Below are 13,538 nucleotides of genomic sequence, written 5' to 3'. Positions count from 1 at the left end.
CGCGTCCAACGGTAACGCGGCTTCATCCGTTTCGATGAATTTGCACTTTGATTAATTACGAGATTATCCTTTTAAATTTTCTTTTTTTATTTCCTATTTTTTATTTTCGAGAAAAGTACAAGTCGCAAGGGGCACAGCAAAAAATTAACTTTAAAAAATGCTTATCAAGCGTTGTTTTTGTTTGCTGGATTCTATGCCGGATCGTCTAATTCCGATCGTTATGCTAAAATCGTTATTGAGAAGAAAGATACATAATACGATGTTACAAATTTTTGATGCCAAGAGACAAGAAGACAAATAAATAAGACAGAGAAACAGATAAATAAGATACGTAAATAAAACTCGAGAAAAGCTTGACGAGTGTCTTGGAAATTTCTCTGTTCGCTTAGACGTATAAAATGATTTTGCTGCAAGACGAATTCTACCATCGCGTTTGAAATTTGTCTTACGATGTAATATACTCGTTCGTTTCGCATAAATGTAAAGTTGTCGCGACGATTTAAATAATCATGTTCGAGTAATTATATAATCATTATTTGCCTCGTTAACTTATCGGCTGAAACAAATTACGGATAACGCTTTTTATATAAGATTATTCGTTATAAACTTGCTTGCAACTTACTAGTGCTCGGACATTTTTTACACTTGTTTCGATAATACAGTCTTCTAACGTAAAATGTGAAATATCGTTGAAAGAATGTACGATAAACGTTTTTGTTGTGTCTCTCGTGATACGTGGTATTCGTTGCTAAATTACATTAATTACATTCATTAATTACTCGATCGATTAAATACTACCGTTAAAGACAATCGCGTAAAAACGAGCGTGTTTATCTTACGATAGAGATATTTTGCGTAGAGATATTTTGAGCTCGCTTTTTTTATACCAATTTCGCTTAATTTTATGACACAGCGTTTAACGTTACGATACACTTTCTAAAATTTCTTTACAACTTTAGCGGCCGTTAATAAATATCGTTGTCACGCTTGTCATCCGCGTCAAGTCGGCACGAAACGATATCGAAATAATATTTAAGATGAAATAAATCGAAAGCAGTTTAAATTGGACGTTAAAATGTATTACGACGTCAAAATGTCAACGTCGACAACCTAAATCTTACTAGCTTGATATCTTATTTTCTTACCCACATATGTTCTATCGTTGTTTCTTTATCCCATCCCCTCCTTCCTTCCACTTTCACTTTCATTGGTCAACTCACGAGAAACCATATATATGTTTCTTCTCACTTTGTTTTCTATCGTTCTTCTTCTCGATTCTCGTTAATCTCATACTGCGAACGAATTAAATATTTTTCTTCCGAGCAATCTTTACAGGATCGTACGTTTCGTTCGTTGTTTGTTAGAAAATCAAGATTACCATTGAAACGTAGCGCAGCTACGATTTCGAATCGATTTTCCTTCGATTAAATTATTTTCCAACTATTCTGGTGTTTCGAGGAAAGTGAAAGCGTACACTGTAGCGTAATTTATTGCCTTGAACCATCCTGTATATTTTCTGTACTATCGTATTTTCGGTATGCGATTAATATAATCCGTTATACCGTATCTTGGATAACATCTCAGGTGATCCGTCATAGTGCATCCATTCAAGTACAATTTATTCGTCGTGTTAATTGGAAACAGAGAAAGAAGAGTGGCAAATGATATGATGATCGCAAGAAAGAAGAGAATCGATAGCGATTTAAAATTAACATGGCGAAACGACATTAGTTAATAACGAACTAGTTATTGCGGCGAAGCTACTAAAAGTTTGCGAAAACGAGCGTATTTGAAGAAATACTATAGAGACGGTGGTGAGAGGAAAGCGATCAAAAAGGAACCAAAGGGCTAATCTTTAAAGGCAAATTCGTCTCTAGCTTTCCGGTAGAAAGCAAAATAGCATCGGATTAATTGCCGTCGTCTCGGACTTGACAAGATACCGTCGCTAACACGTATGTTCCACATTCTACTTGCGCATTGCGCGGAAGATGTTGGGTGAAATCTTCGGTAACAGTTCGTTGTAAGTACGTTCGTTACGTTCTTGGGAAAATTCTCAGAGATTCTCCAGCCAGACAAAGCGAGCATCATACTTGCGTACCGTTTACCGGAAGTTGAGAAGGGGGTTGCGATAGCCGTTTAGATACATCACTTTTCCCCGTGGATCGGCCTCGCGAAGCGAGAACAAATCGGAACAATTGTCGGTGACGACATCCTACTTCTACGCAAGTTCGCTATTTTCGTCACTTGGCGAACTTGTCTTTGGCACCTTTGTTGTACCCGCCGACAATCACCTTATGTATTCCGCGCATTTAACTGTTTGCGAATTATTCAGCCGATCTTTCGTGACTTGGAAATTCTCGTCTCGTCTCGTCTCGTCTCGTCTCGTCTCGTCTCGTCTCGTCTCGTCTCGTCTCGTCTCGTCTCGTCCCGTCCCGTCGAGTTTCTCTCGGTAGCTGCTCTCCGTGAAACCGCCATGCTGCAGCTAATTAAACGCAGTGATCGTGTTGTGCAGTAATATTTTGATTACTCGTGTAACTGTAATTTAACGAACTGGTAAATATCAAATATTTATTTTATTCCAAAATCTTAAATATTAATTTTATTCCAATAAAATTCCAGTATCGTACGTACTTTACTATGACATATATTTTACAGAGACGAGAGGCGAGAAATTTCAGAAAATACTTGTCTAACAAGAATGTAAGACGATGCAAGAGGAACAGTTTCACATACATACGTAACGGTGAACTCGTTTCACGGGCAACGAACCTACCGAGGATTTTCCTGTTCTCTTTATTTCTCGTTTCTTTTCTTTGTTCGTTTCGTAGCAAATTATACTATAGAAAATCATGCGGAAGCATGCACGGAAAATTGTTCGTAAACAGTGCACGCTATCGAACGGTGTTGATTAGGCGTGTTCATTGTCTGTTGCAACAGCTCTCTCGTTTTTATCACGCTTGCTTTCTTCCGACCGATGCGCTGCGCTGCGCTGCGACGCGACGCGATACGATGCGATGCGATGCGATGCGATTTCAAGGCGAGTTTAGTTCAGTGACACCTCTTTTTAGACGCGTTATATGCACGCAAAGAGCGGCTGATCGGCGAGCGGTGCTCCTGTTCTCGATGTTGTTTGGAAAAATCGGATAGGTAGCGTGAAATCGAGACCGAGAAGCGACGCGACGTTTACGATGAGAAATCCTCGTTGAAAACATTGCGTCGTCTTAACGCGCATCGGTCGATCTTGCTTCCGTTCTGACTTTTTATCATCGAATCTACCTACGTATTTATGGCGATGTGTAATCCAACTGCAATTCGTTCGCGTGTCAAAAAACGTACACCGCGTCTATGCAGACTTGGCAGGGTGGTGAGAAAATTATATAAACGAACAAATTTATAGGATGATCGATGATGAAATTGCGCGCAATTTACCAACGCTATCTGATCCTTTAAATGTTGCAGATAGGGAATTATTAGTATTACTGTATTGAAAAATTTCCTTTAACAGTATCGCGGTGTTAAATTCACGGTGGTTATTAATAGCGAAGTTAAGATTGTATTTACTGATAAATTGGCAAAATAGAGAAAGCGAACGATTAATATCGAAGATAGGAATAAAATTGCGAGTTAACGATATAGAATTGCATATTTCGTTTATAGATCGAACGCGAGGTTGTCCTGTCGTCGGGAGACAAAAACTCCAAGATTCCTATTCTACACGAGTACAAACAAAGAACCGCCGGTAGAGTGGCGATCGCACCGGATGCTCCGATCAAACAACAGGCCTGGGTTCAAGAGGTAAGCTAATTCTCTCGTTAACGTTCGTAATGTGCTGGTAAGACTAGAAACAGTCAAATTTCTTACATAACGTGGTCGACTGTTGCCGCTAGATGCGATAACGTTATTACGATATACCTTATTAATATGTAAGAGTATAACCACCGTGAAACAATGTGATTTAAGACGAGCAGAGTTTAAAACGCGGCATTTGTTTTATGCTCGTTGGTCGCTTAATTACAATTTATAATCGCTAGTTTTGAACGATCAATATGTTTTATCGGGTAGAGAGAAAAGATTCGTTTTTCTTTTTCACGGAATATCGCCGTTGTACTTGGAAATACATACCTATTCATCTTTCAAAAGCTTCCATTACCTCTTGAGTTCCGAATCTTTGGCACACGATTTCGAATCCTGTTCTTTTCTAATTCGAAAAGCATCGGTTAATCGTACGAAGACACAGGCATGGAGTAAATGGACGCCAATTCGCAGAGATGGTCGAATCGCGATCATTACGAAATCTTTTCATTGACCGGCGATTGGCTGGCGCGCGTGCAACTCGTACAGCGATCGGGCACCTACGTGAATCGCTGGAAATGCGAGTAGGTGTCGTTAATGCACGTGCTACGAGGTACTATTCCACGATCGTAGGTTACAAACGGATGTGAGAGCCATAGCGTGTGCAAAGAACACGGAGAATTATCGTCGGATCTGCGTTCAGAGTGCGTTCTTTCTTCGTCGTTCTCGCATAGAGCCGGCTTGTTTAATTTATTTTAGATTCGTCGATGAAACACTGACACGGTTCGAACCGAACGATCGCACCGGATCTCATTGCGCTTTCGTTAATTTGTTTCTAACGTGCCGGAGAATCGCGTCATACGACTATCTTCGCGGAATTTAACGTTTCTTTGTTACGGTATTTATCCTATAATCACCATGGTAAATAGCAATATGTGCGCGTACTTTTCACCGTAAAACCGAGCTATTGTTTTTACAATGTAGGCGTCTTGCAAATCTATTACCTGTTTCCCTTGGTTCGTTCCATGGCGCACGTATGCGCGTACATAAATCGCTAAGAATTAGCGATTAGCAAGAACTAGCTGTCCTAGTTAAGAAGAAATTCGTATCGTAGGCGATTATAGGCATATCTTGTTGCCGCTGCAATCGTCGCGATGACCGTTGGCTATGCGGCCAGCACGATAAGAAAGCGCGCTTACGATCTTTGCCGGAAAGACGAAGCGCGTGTTAGTTAGCATCCGAAATACGCAAGTAGATGTTTTTGTCCTACTCAAAGCCTGATCGTTGTCCACGTCCTTAAGTCGCGTAAATAAATGTGCGTAAACCAGGTACGGCTTACGACGAACAGAAAATATACCTGATCCAACGTATTATTGAGAACGACTGGTAACATTTTATATTCGTACGTTAGATTTAGCGTAGCGTAATCCTCGACACGGCAGCTGTGCAGGGACCATAAGTCAGAAAATCTTTTTTCGTATGCACGAAGCGTACGATGGAGCCCTACGGGCGAAACTTGGCTCTGTTCTCTCCTCCCTGCCTCTCTCTTCCTCTATCCTTCTGATTGACAGTGTCAGTTGTTATTCCAACCACATCCCTTCCTAAGAACCAAAGGATTCAGTCCGACAACTTTGAAATTCCCTCTGCGGTTTAAACGGACATGCTGCCATTAGCTGCCCGCTGTTCTCTTCGACGGAGAATTGTTTTCGGTGGATTCCGGCAGATTGCGTCGAGAGTTTCCCTAACCAACGCGACGCCTTTCCTCCGGTGAGAAGCGCGCTTCGCCTCGCCGGTTTCGAAATATTCGATTCAGTTCGCGGATATCTTTCGATTATCGGTGTCGGTAATCGATAATTTCTTACTTTTATTTGAAAAATAACTTGATTTCACGTCACGAGACCAAGCGTGCAATACACTTGGAAAATTCGGCGTACGCTTTCACGTTGGCGTCTGAAAATTGGCGGCAAAGGGAATACAAACGCACATATTCAAAAGTGAAAGTACAATATATATTTTATCCGTATATCGTAACAAATTTCGCGAGAAACCGATAATTTGCTCTTATTGACTCTTATCGAGCTTGAATTAATTATCACTCGTAGCAATTAAGCAAAGAATTAGATTAAAAGGCGAATTTATTTGAACGGAAGGGACGCGCGGCAGAGCAAAAATTTGAATGGAAAAGCTTTTTAATACGGAAAAACTTATTCGAGCGTCGGGATAGCCTTGTTAAAACGAGTAATTCCACGGGTTGTCGCCAAGTTAAAAAGTCCAAAGTCGTAGCGACCGAGCCGAGCGATTTAATAACGTATCCCACACTTTCCCTTATAGCGTGTTACGTAAAATGTCTCCACGCTGGTTAATCGCTTGTCCGTGTCCCGTAGCAAAAGTTTCAGGTGCTTCTCAATCGCTTTATCCGCCGACGCTCGCGAGCGTTGGCTGCCAATGACTTTTCTCTGATGCTAATTGCACAAAGCTCGAGGCTTAACAACCGTACATGGCTACCAATAAATTGATACTCTCTGGTGCCGAATAATTGAATTTGTTAGATTGCTAGCGTCCGATGTTTGTCATCGTTACAGTACGTACGTCGAGTATCGCGTAATTAGATTAGATTCGTTTATTCGTTTATTTATATGCCAATGGTAAGGTATATCTAATCTGTTTACTACAGACACGATAATTCAGCCTGAAATTGTAACAAAAGAAAGAAACGACATAGAGTGCGGAATGGTTATTAACCTTTTTATATGTTAACAAGTTAAAGCGATTAGGGAGTTTCTGTCGTTTTTACGGCACTTTTAACTATTACTTAAAAATACTAGCCGCAAGATTATCGGTATTTTACGCAAGATTAACTTTTATTTTTCATTTCGTTTCATTTCGTTTCATTTCATAATACGTGTAAGTTGGAAACTTCTTCGAACAAAGAATCTATCAAGATAGATAGACCTAACGAAATTGCACGAGTGTGAAATATTGGTCGAGCGGATGGATAACACGGAGAGATAAGAGCTTGAGAGGTAACTACGATGTAAACGATTTTTCAGGGCACTCAGATGCAAGAAGCGAGACAGGAGGGTCAAGCCAGGAGTTATCAGCCAGCGGAATCTTACGCGTAAATATCTATTTGTATCGTGCCGCACTCGGTGAATCCGAGAATTGATTTTTCCTGATAAAATCGCAATTTCTCCAAAGGTCGACGTCGGCTGCATCGGCGCCGAGGACCACGAAAATCGACGAAGACAAGAGCAAGTCGATTTCGAGAACTTATCACACGATCAAGGACATGATATCGAGCCGTTTCGGACAGAGTCGTAAGGATGTCGAACCGGAACCGGAAGCGAGTTTGAACAATGTCACGGAAGAACTGAGAAAGTCCAGCAGAAGCATCGACGAGGAGGAGGCGAAGAAGAAGGAAGGGATTTATGGGAAACCGCGGGCGCAGGAACCTCCCGTTAATATGCAGCAATATCCAAAGAACGCATGCGGTGAGTATTTTATATCGCGTATCTTTCGTATCGCAACGTCGTCCTGATTCTCTTTGAATTTCCACTGAAACACCGTCTTTCTGAAACGTACTACGATATCGCGAGATTCTCACGGTGGCAATTTGTAATTTTGTAGTTTCGCGATTAAAGTCTCGAGCCAAGCCACCAGTGTAATTCTATATTGTAGTAACAGGACGATCCTCTCGCTGGTAATTAACTAGAAGCCACGGCGTTACAATGTTGCCGCAGCGATGATTAACGCTTTGCCTTTACACAAGATGATCCGTCATCGAAAGTCAATTTCGGTGTGCCGCGTTACGGCATGTGCGTGCATGTAAAACGTAAAACGTAAAATGGAAATAAGAGAGCGTAGTTGGCAGTATGATTGTCGGCACCGCCTTCGAGCCTGCTAGTTAACTAGCCAGAGGATCACCGGTTGTAAGGCAATGGGTTAATCTTGAGAACATGCTATCGATCTTCGATGGCATCCCACGCGATACAGCTAAATGATTTTTACGTACGATTAGGTATAATTAGGTTTGTCGTGTAGAGATCGATGGCTATAAATTATAAACGGGCGAGACAAGTTGAAAATCAGAAAGTGGAAAATCGATCGATATTCTTTGTATCCTCGGCATCCTTTAGAATTCGAATATCTTCGTTCGATTTTTCGACGAAAGGTTTCAAATAAAATTGCATTTTCGCGCTACTCTACTTACTATACTTTGCGTATACACGTGAAATGTAACGGGAGGGAAAAAAAAGTATCGAAACTGTGTAAAAATTGAAATTTAACGTCGGCCGCGTTTACTCGTCAAAGTCGTCCACTCGCAACGTAACGGACAATGACATTTATGTAACGCTTGAACCTGATTTAGGTCAGTACGGGCACTCGTATAGTTACCTGAGCAATCAACAGAACGTACCGCTTCCTGGACAACTTCAGCCTACGTCGCAGATTCAACCCAATTTACCAGGCCAAAGTGCTCAGCTTCACGTGACGCATCACGCTCCACCTGGAGGAGTTCAAACGGTCCATCAAACTCAAGTTCCTGGTTTTGGCCAATCAGCGACAGGTGGCCAGCAGGTGCAAAATGTTGCGAGGGAATACGTTGTTCAGGGACCATCTGGATTGCCGAGTCAGCAATTGCATCAAGGACTTCATCAGAGCCCTCAGAACCAGGTAATCTTTGATTTACTTCCGCGCTCTGCGAATCGCTTCTCAATGCCGGTAGACAGCATTGGTTTCGTTTCAAACGACTTTAAATTACTCGCTCGAGTCGAAAGTTCCATCAACGAATGTATACATAGGAAGTACCTAAACGTGAAAGTTATTACGCGGGAAATTACTCGTATAGTCAGCGATTTCCATGCAATACGGGATTTAGTTTTGCAATTTAATTCTATCGAATTCTTAGATTAGATTTAATTTCGTTGGACCTGTTTTGTATCGATGCAATCATCTCGACGCTTCGCTCTACTATCAACAATTATCCGCGATATTACGTAGCGACTAGCTACGACAATTACCTACCATCGTTTCATAGATTCATCGGAGTTACAAAAATTGCATATTCAAAGTAAACGAGTATTCGTTCGCGTGTATCTTACGTGTTGAGATTCAAACGTATCCTGTCAATGAAATAACCGGTTTCGTATAAAATACGACTAGTACCGACTTTGAATAAAGCGAAAGACGTGATTTCGTTGTCCGACAGCTTTTAATTTCATTTCATCGAACGTACGACGAAGCCGTTACGTTTTCCAACGAACTATTTTTAATCGTTCGCATATTTTCATTTATTTTCACGTTTCTATATTTTATCTCGCTTCCTAAATTGCATACGTACGATGTATATTCTTTTTCCTTTTTTTTTTTTTTTTTTTTTTTTTTTTTTTAATACGAAAGCACACCTGCTATATCGAAGTGGCGAACGGGAATTTATTGCACGTCGAAATAACGACTCTATGAAAAAATAGAAAAAGAAGAAAATATGAGAAAATTTCGTTGGGTTTCGCCCTTAATTAAAAAGCTGGAATACGGGGAGGGTACGTTGGAAGAATTGTTTCGAATTTTTGACATTACGACGAAAATTGCAGTTTGTAACTGACACGTTATTTAAGTACCTGTATCATAGCGCATAGTCGTTCATTTATTTGTACAACGTATAACAAATTACAGGTACTATAGGTAGTCGTTTAAAATATACCAAAGGCCAAGTTTGTACATTCCTCGTGAAAAATTTGCAAACGATGACACGCAAATGACGAATTCGAATGGTAGTTTAGTAGTGGTACTTTGGATTCGCGACCATTGCCGGCCAAAGCAATCAACTTGTTTCCCAGCCGTTATCGACGTACGTTTCAAATATTCAACGAACATATTTGCCGGTAATACGCCTTTATTCGTATCGATTTGTTCGCGATGAAATTTTTAGACGTTCCTCCACATTTCCGCCCCCTCCGCCCTGCTTCTCTTTCCAAGGTCTTTTCCGCGCAAAGATCGTGTTTCGAGCAGGGAACGATCGAAATGTTTCGGATACGCGCCAGGTGTCAGGTAAAATCGCCGATGGTTATTTCCGGTGTAACCAGCGGAAAGATTATTTTTACGTAAGTAAGGGTAACCTTCTCCTCATATAAATTCAGAAAGGGCAATAACGCGACACATACGTGCTATTCAAATAGCCGGTGCACGTGATACGTGTTCCATATTTATGCCATCTAAAACCGACCACACGCAGCACGATGCACTGTGCGTACAACTCTCCAAATTTATCGATATCCCGATGTAAGACGTAGCGTCGGTTGGTTCGTTACTTTGCTACAGGGCAGATGAAAAATCCAGCTACTTAACGTAAGCTAACGGCACCTATCGTTTTCGAATTTAGAAAATTTTACAAGTTCTTTTTACAAGGAGCGGCGAGAACCTTTCCCGTTGTCCTTCGATCCGTCGTTTCCCCGATGAACTTGCAGAGAGGCATCTCCGATAGATTGTTATTTTTCTCGAAACGTGTTCACGTGACTCATCCGCGTGAAACATCCAAGATAATATACGCGTTGTAACAGTATAGGTTAGAGTAATTGGAGAAAAACGAGCAGAAGGCTGCGAGTGGCGTTCGTAATTAATACGTAAAATAATTAATGGGAATGTAAATTGCTCTTAGAGGGAGGTAGGCAGGTAGGTAGGTAGTAAAAAAGTGTGGACACGTTCGCGTCCTGCTGCATCCGTGCTCGAGACCGGAGTAAACTGACGAATACGTTACTAATTTACAGGTGGTAGTAAATTTCCGATACTCGGTGTCGTGTTATATTCTGAACGGGTTGTTATCTCCGTTATTACGAGAAATACGAGACATATAGGTATATGTAAGTAGGTACAGGCAAATAAGTAGTCATCTATGCCGATACAAAAATTTCAATCGCAAGAAATCGATATGGCTGTCGATTATGCCGTGACCCTTGGTATAGTTCGATATCGTTTGATTTTCCGTTATAATCCTTGTTATTACTTTTCTCACTTTGACGTAGCTTTCGTGGTACTTGGACGATGACGTATATAGTTATTTACGTATTACGATAATATCGTATATCGGTTAATTTTTGTCATTCGCTCGAGATTGACAGTTCGATGAATTTATCGGGATTAACGGGAACGATTTTGGAAAGCAGGGCCAGAGCACGCAGATGCAGAAGCCTCATGGTCTAGGCGTGCAACCGCACCAGGTGGGCAACGCGACGATGCAACCGTCGAATCAAAACTTCCAGAGTGCGCAACAATTGTTGCATCAGAATCAGAGCCATCATCAGAGTCCGAGATTCGCGCAGCAGCACGCACAGAACATGCAGCAACGACAACTGATCCAACAGATGCATCAGCAGCAGCAACTGGTCGGACAGCAAAACTGCCAAACCAGCGGCGGTGGCGGAGGCGGAGGCGGCGGCGCCGGCGTTAGGAACGTGCAGCAAAGCTATTTCTCGAACAACGTGTCTTATCAGCAATACCAACAAGCTCGACAAACCATGTCGAGATCTCAGATCGATCTACCGAGCACTTCCAGACAAGCTCAAGAGCTCAGGCTGCCCGGACAGGAAGTGTATTACCATTATGCTCAAGGTCGACCGAGGTACGGTGTACCGCAGGTCTATATGAAAACCGAAAGTAACCAGGAAGCGGAGTTTCAGCGACGAAACTCGACGAAAGGTATCGAGAAGGCGGCGTCCCAGCCGCAGCTTTCGTACGAGGACGAAAGGTCTGGCTGCGCTAACGAACAATCGAGAAATCCGGTTGACGGGTTAAAAACTCTTACGGTGGATCCGTTGGACAAAGAAAGATACGAGATCACGGTGGAAGATCGCGGACAAGGGGAATTCAGGAGAAGCGATTCTCAAAGGAAAGACGAGTATCGGCCGGAAACCAGCTTCGCTATTCGCAGAGACGATGCCGTTAGGTGTTCGAAAAGGGAACAGGAACAGCTGGCAGTGGCCGCCGGTCAGGAAAGTCAGGAGTCGGAAGGAACTTGCGTGCAAAAAAGAATCGAAGAGTTGCAGAAACGAGCCGAGGAGAATCACGACGTGGGTAGGAGTTCGTCCGGGTCGAAAATTGGAAACGGTGAGCCTCTGAAGAGGATGGAGAATCAATACGCAAAGGATTGCGTAGCGAAATCGGAGGCAAGGAAGGACGAGCTAGAACACGGTATCAGCCGATTGAAAATCCAGAATCAGGGATCTGGATCGGATTACGATAAAGCTGGACAGAGTTCCTCCAATGTTGATTCGGGAAGAGGATCTGCTGTTTATTCCAGCGGAAGACGGCCACCACCCGAAGACCAAACTCACCCCCCAGGTTTGTTACTCGCCAACCTTGCTAGAGTCTCCTTAAGTCGCCACGATAAATATTTCACCGTGTCTCAAAGTATATACATATATATATACACGTAAACAGTAGAAGGTAGGTAATCCTAGCTTCCTCTAGTTTTAGTCAGGCTTGTACAATACGTATACGTTTGCAATTGTGTCGTGCAAATGTTTCCTCGATGATTACGAATACCGACTGACGATCGAATAATCGGTAATCGAGTTGCGCGTAAACGTTTTGTTGCAATTGTAAAATTGTATTATAATTACGTAGATTTACTCAAACTTACAGTACAGGATTCCGAATGGGTGGACATAGTCGAGTCGGAACTGAGAAGCATTTTAGAACCAAGAGACGTCCCCGCGATGGCGCATTCCACCCTGTCCGAAAGTGTATCGTCGGTAACGCCGCCTCTACCGCCGCTTTCACCCCATGAAAGTCCCAGAACATCGAGAAATCGATACTCGGCGAGGTAACGCTACTTCAAACAGATCCTCTTCGTCCCGTAACCGATGTCGCTTCCGGTCACTGGTCCAGGGTTGCTCCCGATTATTTCTGGCCTTCGCGTACATCGGGGCACCGATACGGGTCTGCTAAAATGGATCCGCAACCAACCGATCGCTAATTGTCGAACGTAGGCAGACGGGTGTGCTCCTTTTAGGAACAACCAACTTACTTACCGAGAAACCAGAATTTTTCTTTCTCGTCCTATTTCGTCGCGTGAAATATCTTTCGCCAACTACCGCCAACCATAGTTTCGAACGATTGTTCGATTTAGAAGTAATGCTTTCGTACGTAAAGGTCGGTTGGTTTCGCTGGTCGATCACGGTAGTCGTGTCACCGTAATCGCCGATTTATCGCTTAATCGTATCGTCGTCGCGTCAACGACGACGGAGTATCCGATCGAAATAACTAATCTTTGCCAGTTTAACCGTCTTCTTGCCATGGAATTCTTGGCAATCTTAACGGTTACGTATTTGTGGGCCTTGTAGCTTACCATACGGATCGAAACCCAATTACAGCGATTACAGCAAGGCTATAGAGAAGAGAAGCGGGTTCCCGGGTAGTTCGAAGCATCGTGGTGCGTCTGCCTCGAAAAAAGATGCTGCGAAGAAATTCTCTCATCGTAAGTAACGTTCGATTTTCTTCTTTTTCACCGTCGTTACTTTATCCTCTTTAAGGTATCTATACGGCTATCGTTTATTTAGTTTTCGGTGTAGAAGCAGCCGACTTGACTTCGACCACCACTGGACTCGATTTAGACTCGATGCTGGATAGAAGCGATTCCGATTTAAGTACAAACGACGCAAGAACGATTAGGAAGCAGCTGGAAGGTCTAGAAAATATGTACAGCGAGGTGAGACAAGTAGCAACTTACGTTGCTGTAATTTCCACAAATT

General features: G+C 42.5%; 2 protein-coding genes across 10 annotated transcripts in view; both read left to right on the top strand.

Annotated features, from left to right (window-relative positions):
- LOC132911115 (DNA-directed RNA polymerases I, II, and III subunit RPABC4) overlaps positions 1–13,538 on the top strand; it is a 142,729-nt gene that overhangs the window by 122,497 nt on the left and 6,694 nt on the right. The gene's annotated exons all lie outside the window — the stretch shown is intronic.
- Positions 1–13,538, top strand: part of LOC132911061 (uncharacterized) — a 68,765-nt gene that overhangs the window by 49,923 nt on the left and 5,304 nt on the right. For all 9 annotated transcript variants that reach the window (XM_060967414.1, XM_060967412.1, XM_060967411.1 and 6 more), the window contains 8 exons: positions 3,658–3,795; positions 6,843–6,910; positions 6,991–7,283; positions 8,162–8,466; positions 10,953–12,126; positions 12,430–12,610; positions 13,131–13,264; positions 13,347–13,495. In XM_060967414.1, coding sequence (XP_060823397.1) covers positions 3,658–3,795; positions 6,843–6,910; positions 6,991–7,283; positions 8,162–8,466; positions 10,953–12,126; positions 12,430–12,610; positions 13,131–13,264; positions 13,347–13,495 — 2,442 coding nt within the window. The remainder of the gene's footprint in view (positions 1–3,657; positions 3,796–6,842; positions 6,911–6,990; positions 7,284–8,161; positions 8,467–10,952; positions 12,127–12,429; positions 12,611–13,130; positions 13,265–13,346; positions 13,496–13,538) is intronic.

This window comes from Bombus pascuorum, chromosome 10 (assembly GCF_905332965.1).
Source record: "Bombus pascuorum chromosome 10, iyBomPasc1.1, whole genome shotgun sequence".
Taxonomy (NCBI): Eukaryota; Metazoa; Arthropoda; class Insecta; order Hymenoptera; family Apidae; genus Bombus; species Bombus pascuorum.
This window is presented reverse-complemented; position numbering and strand designations above follow the sequence as displayed.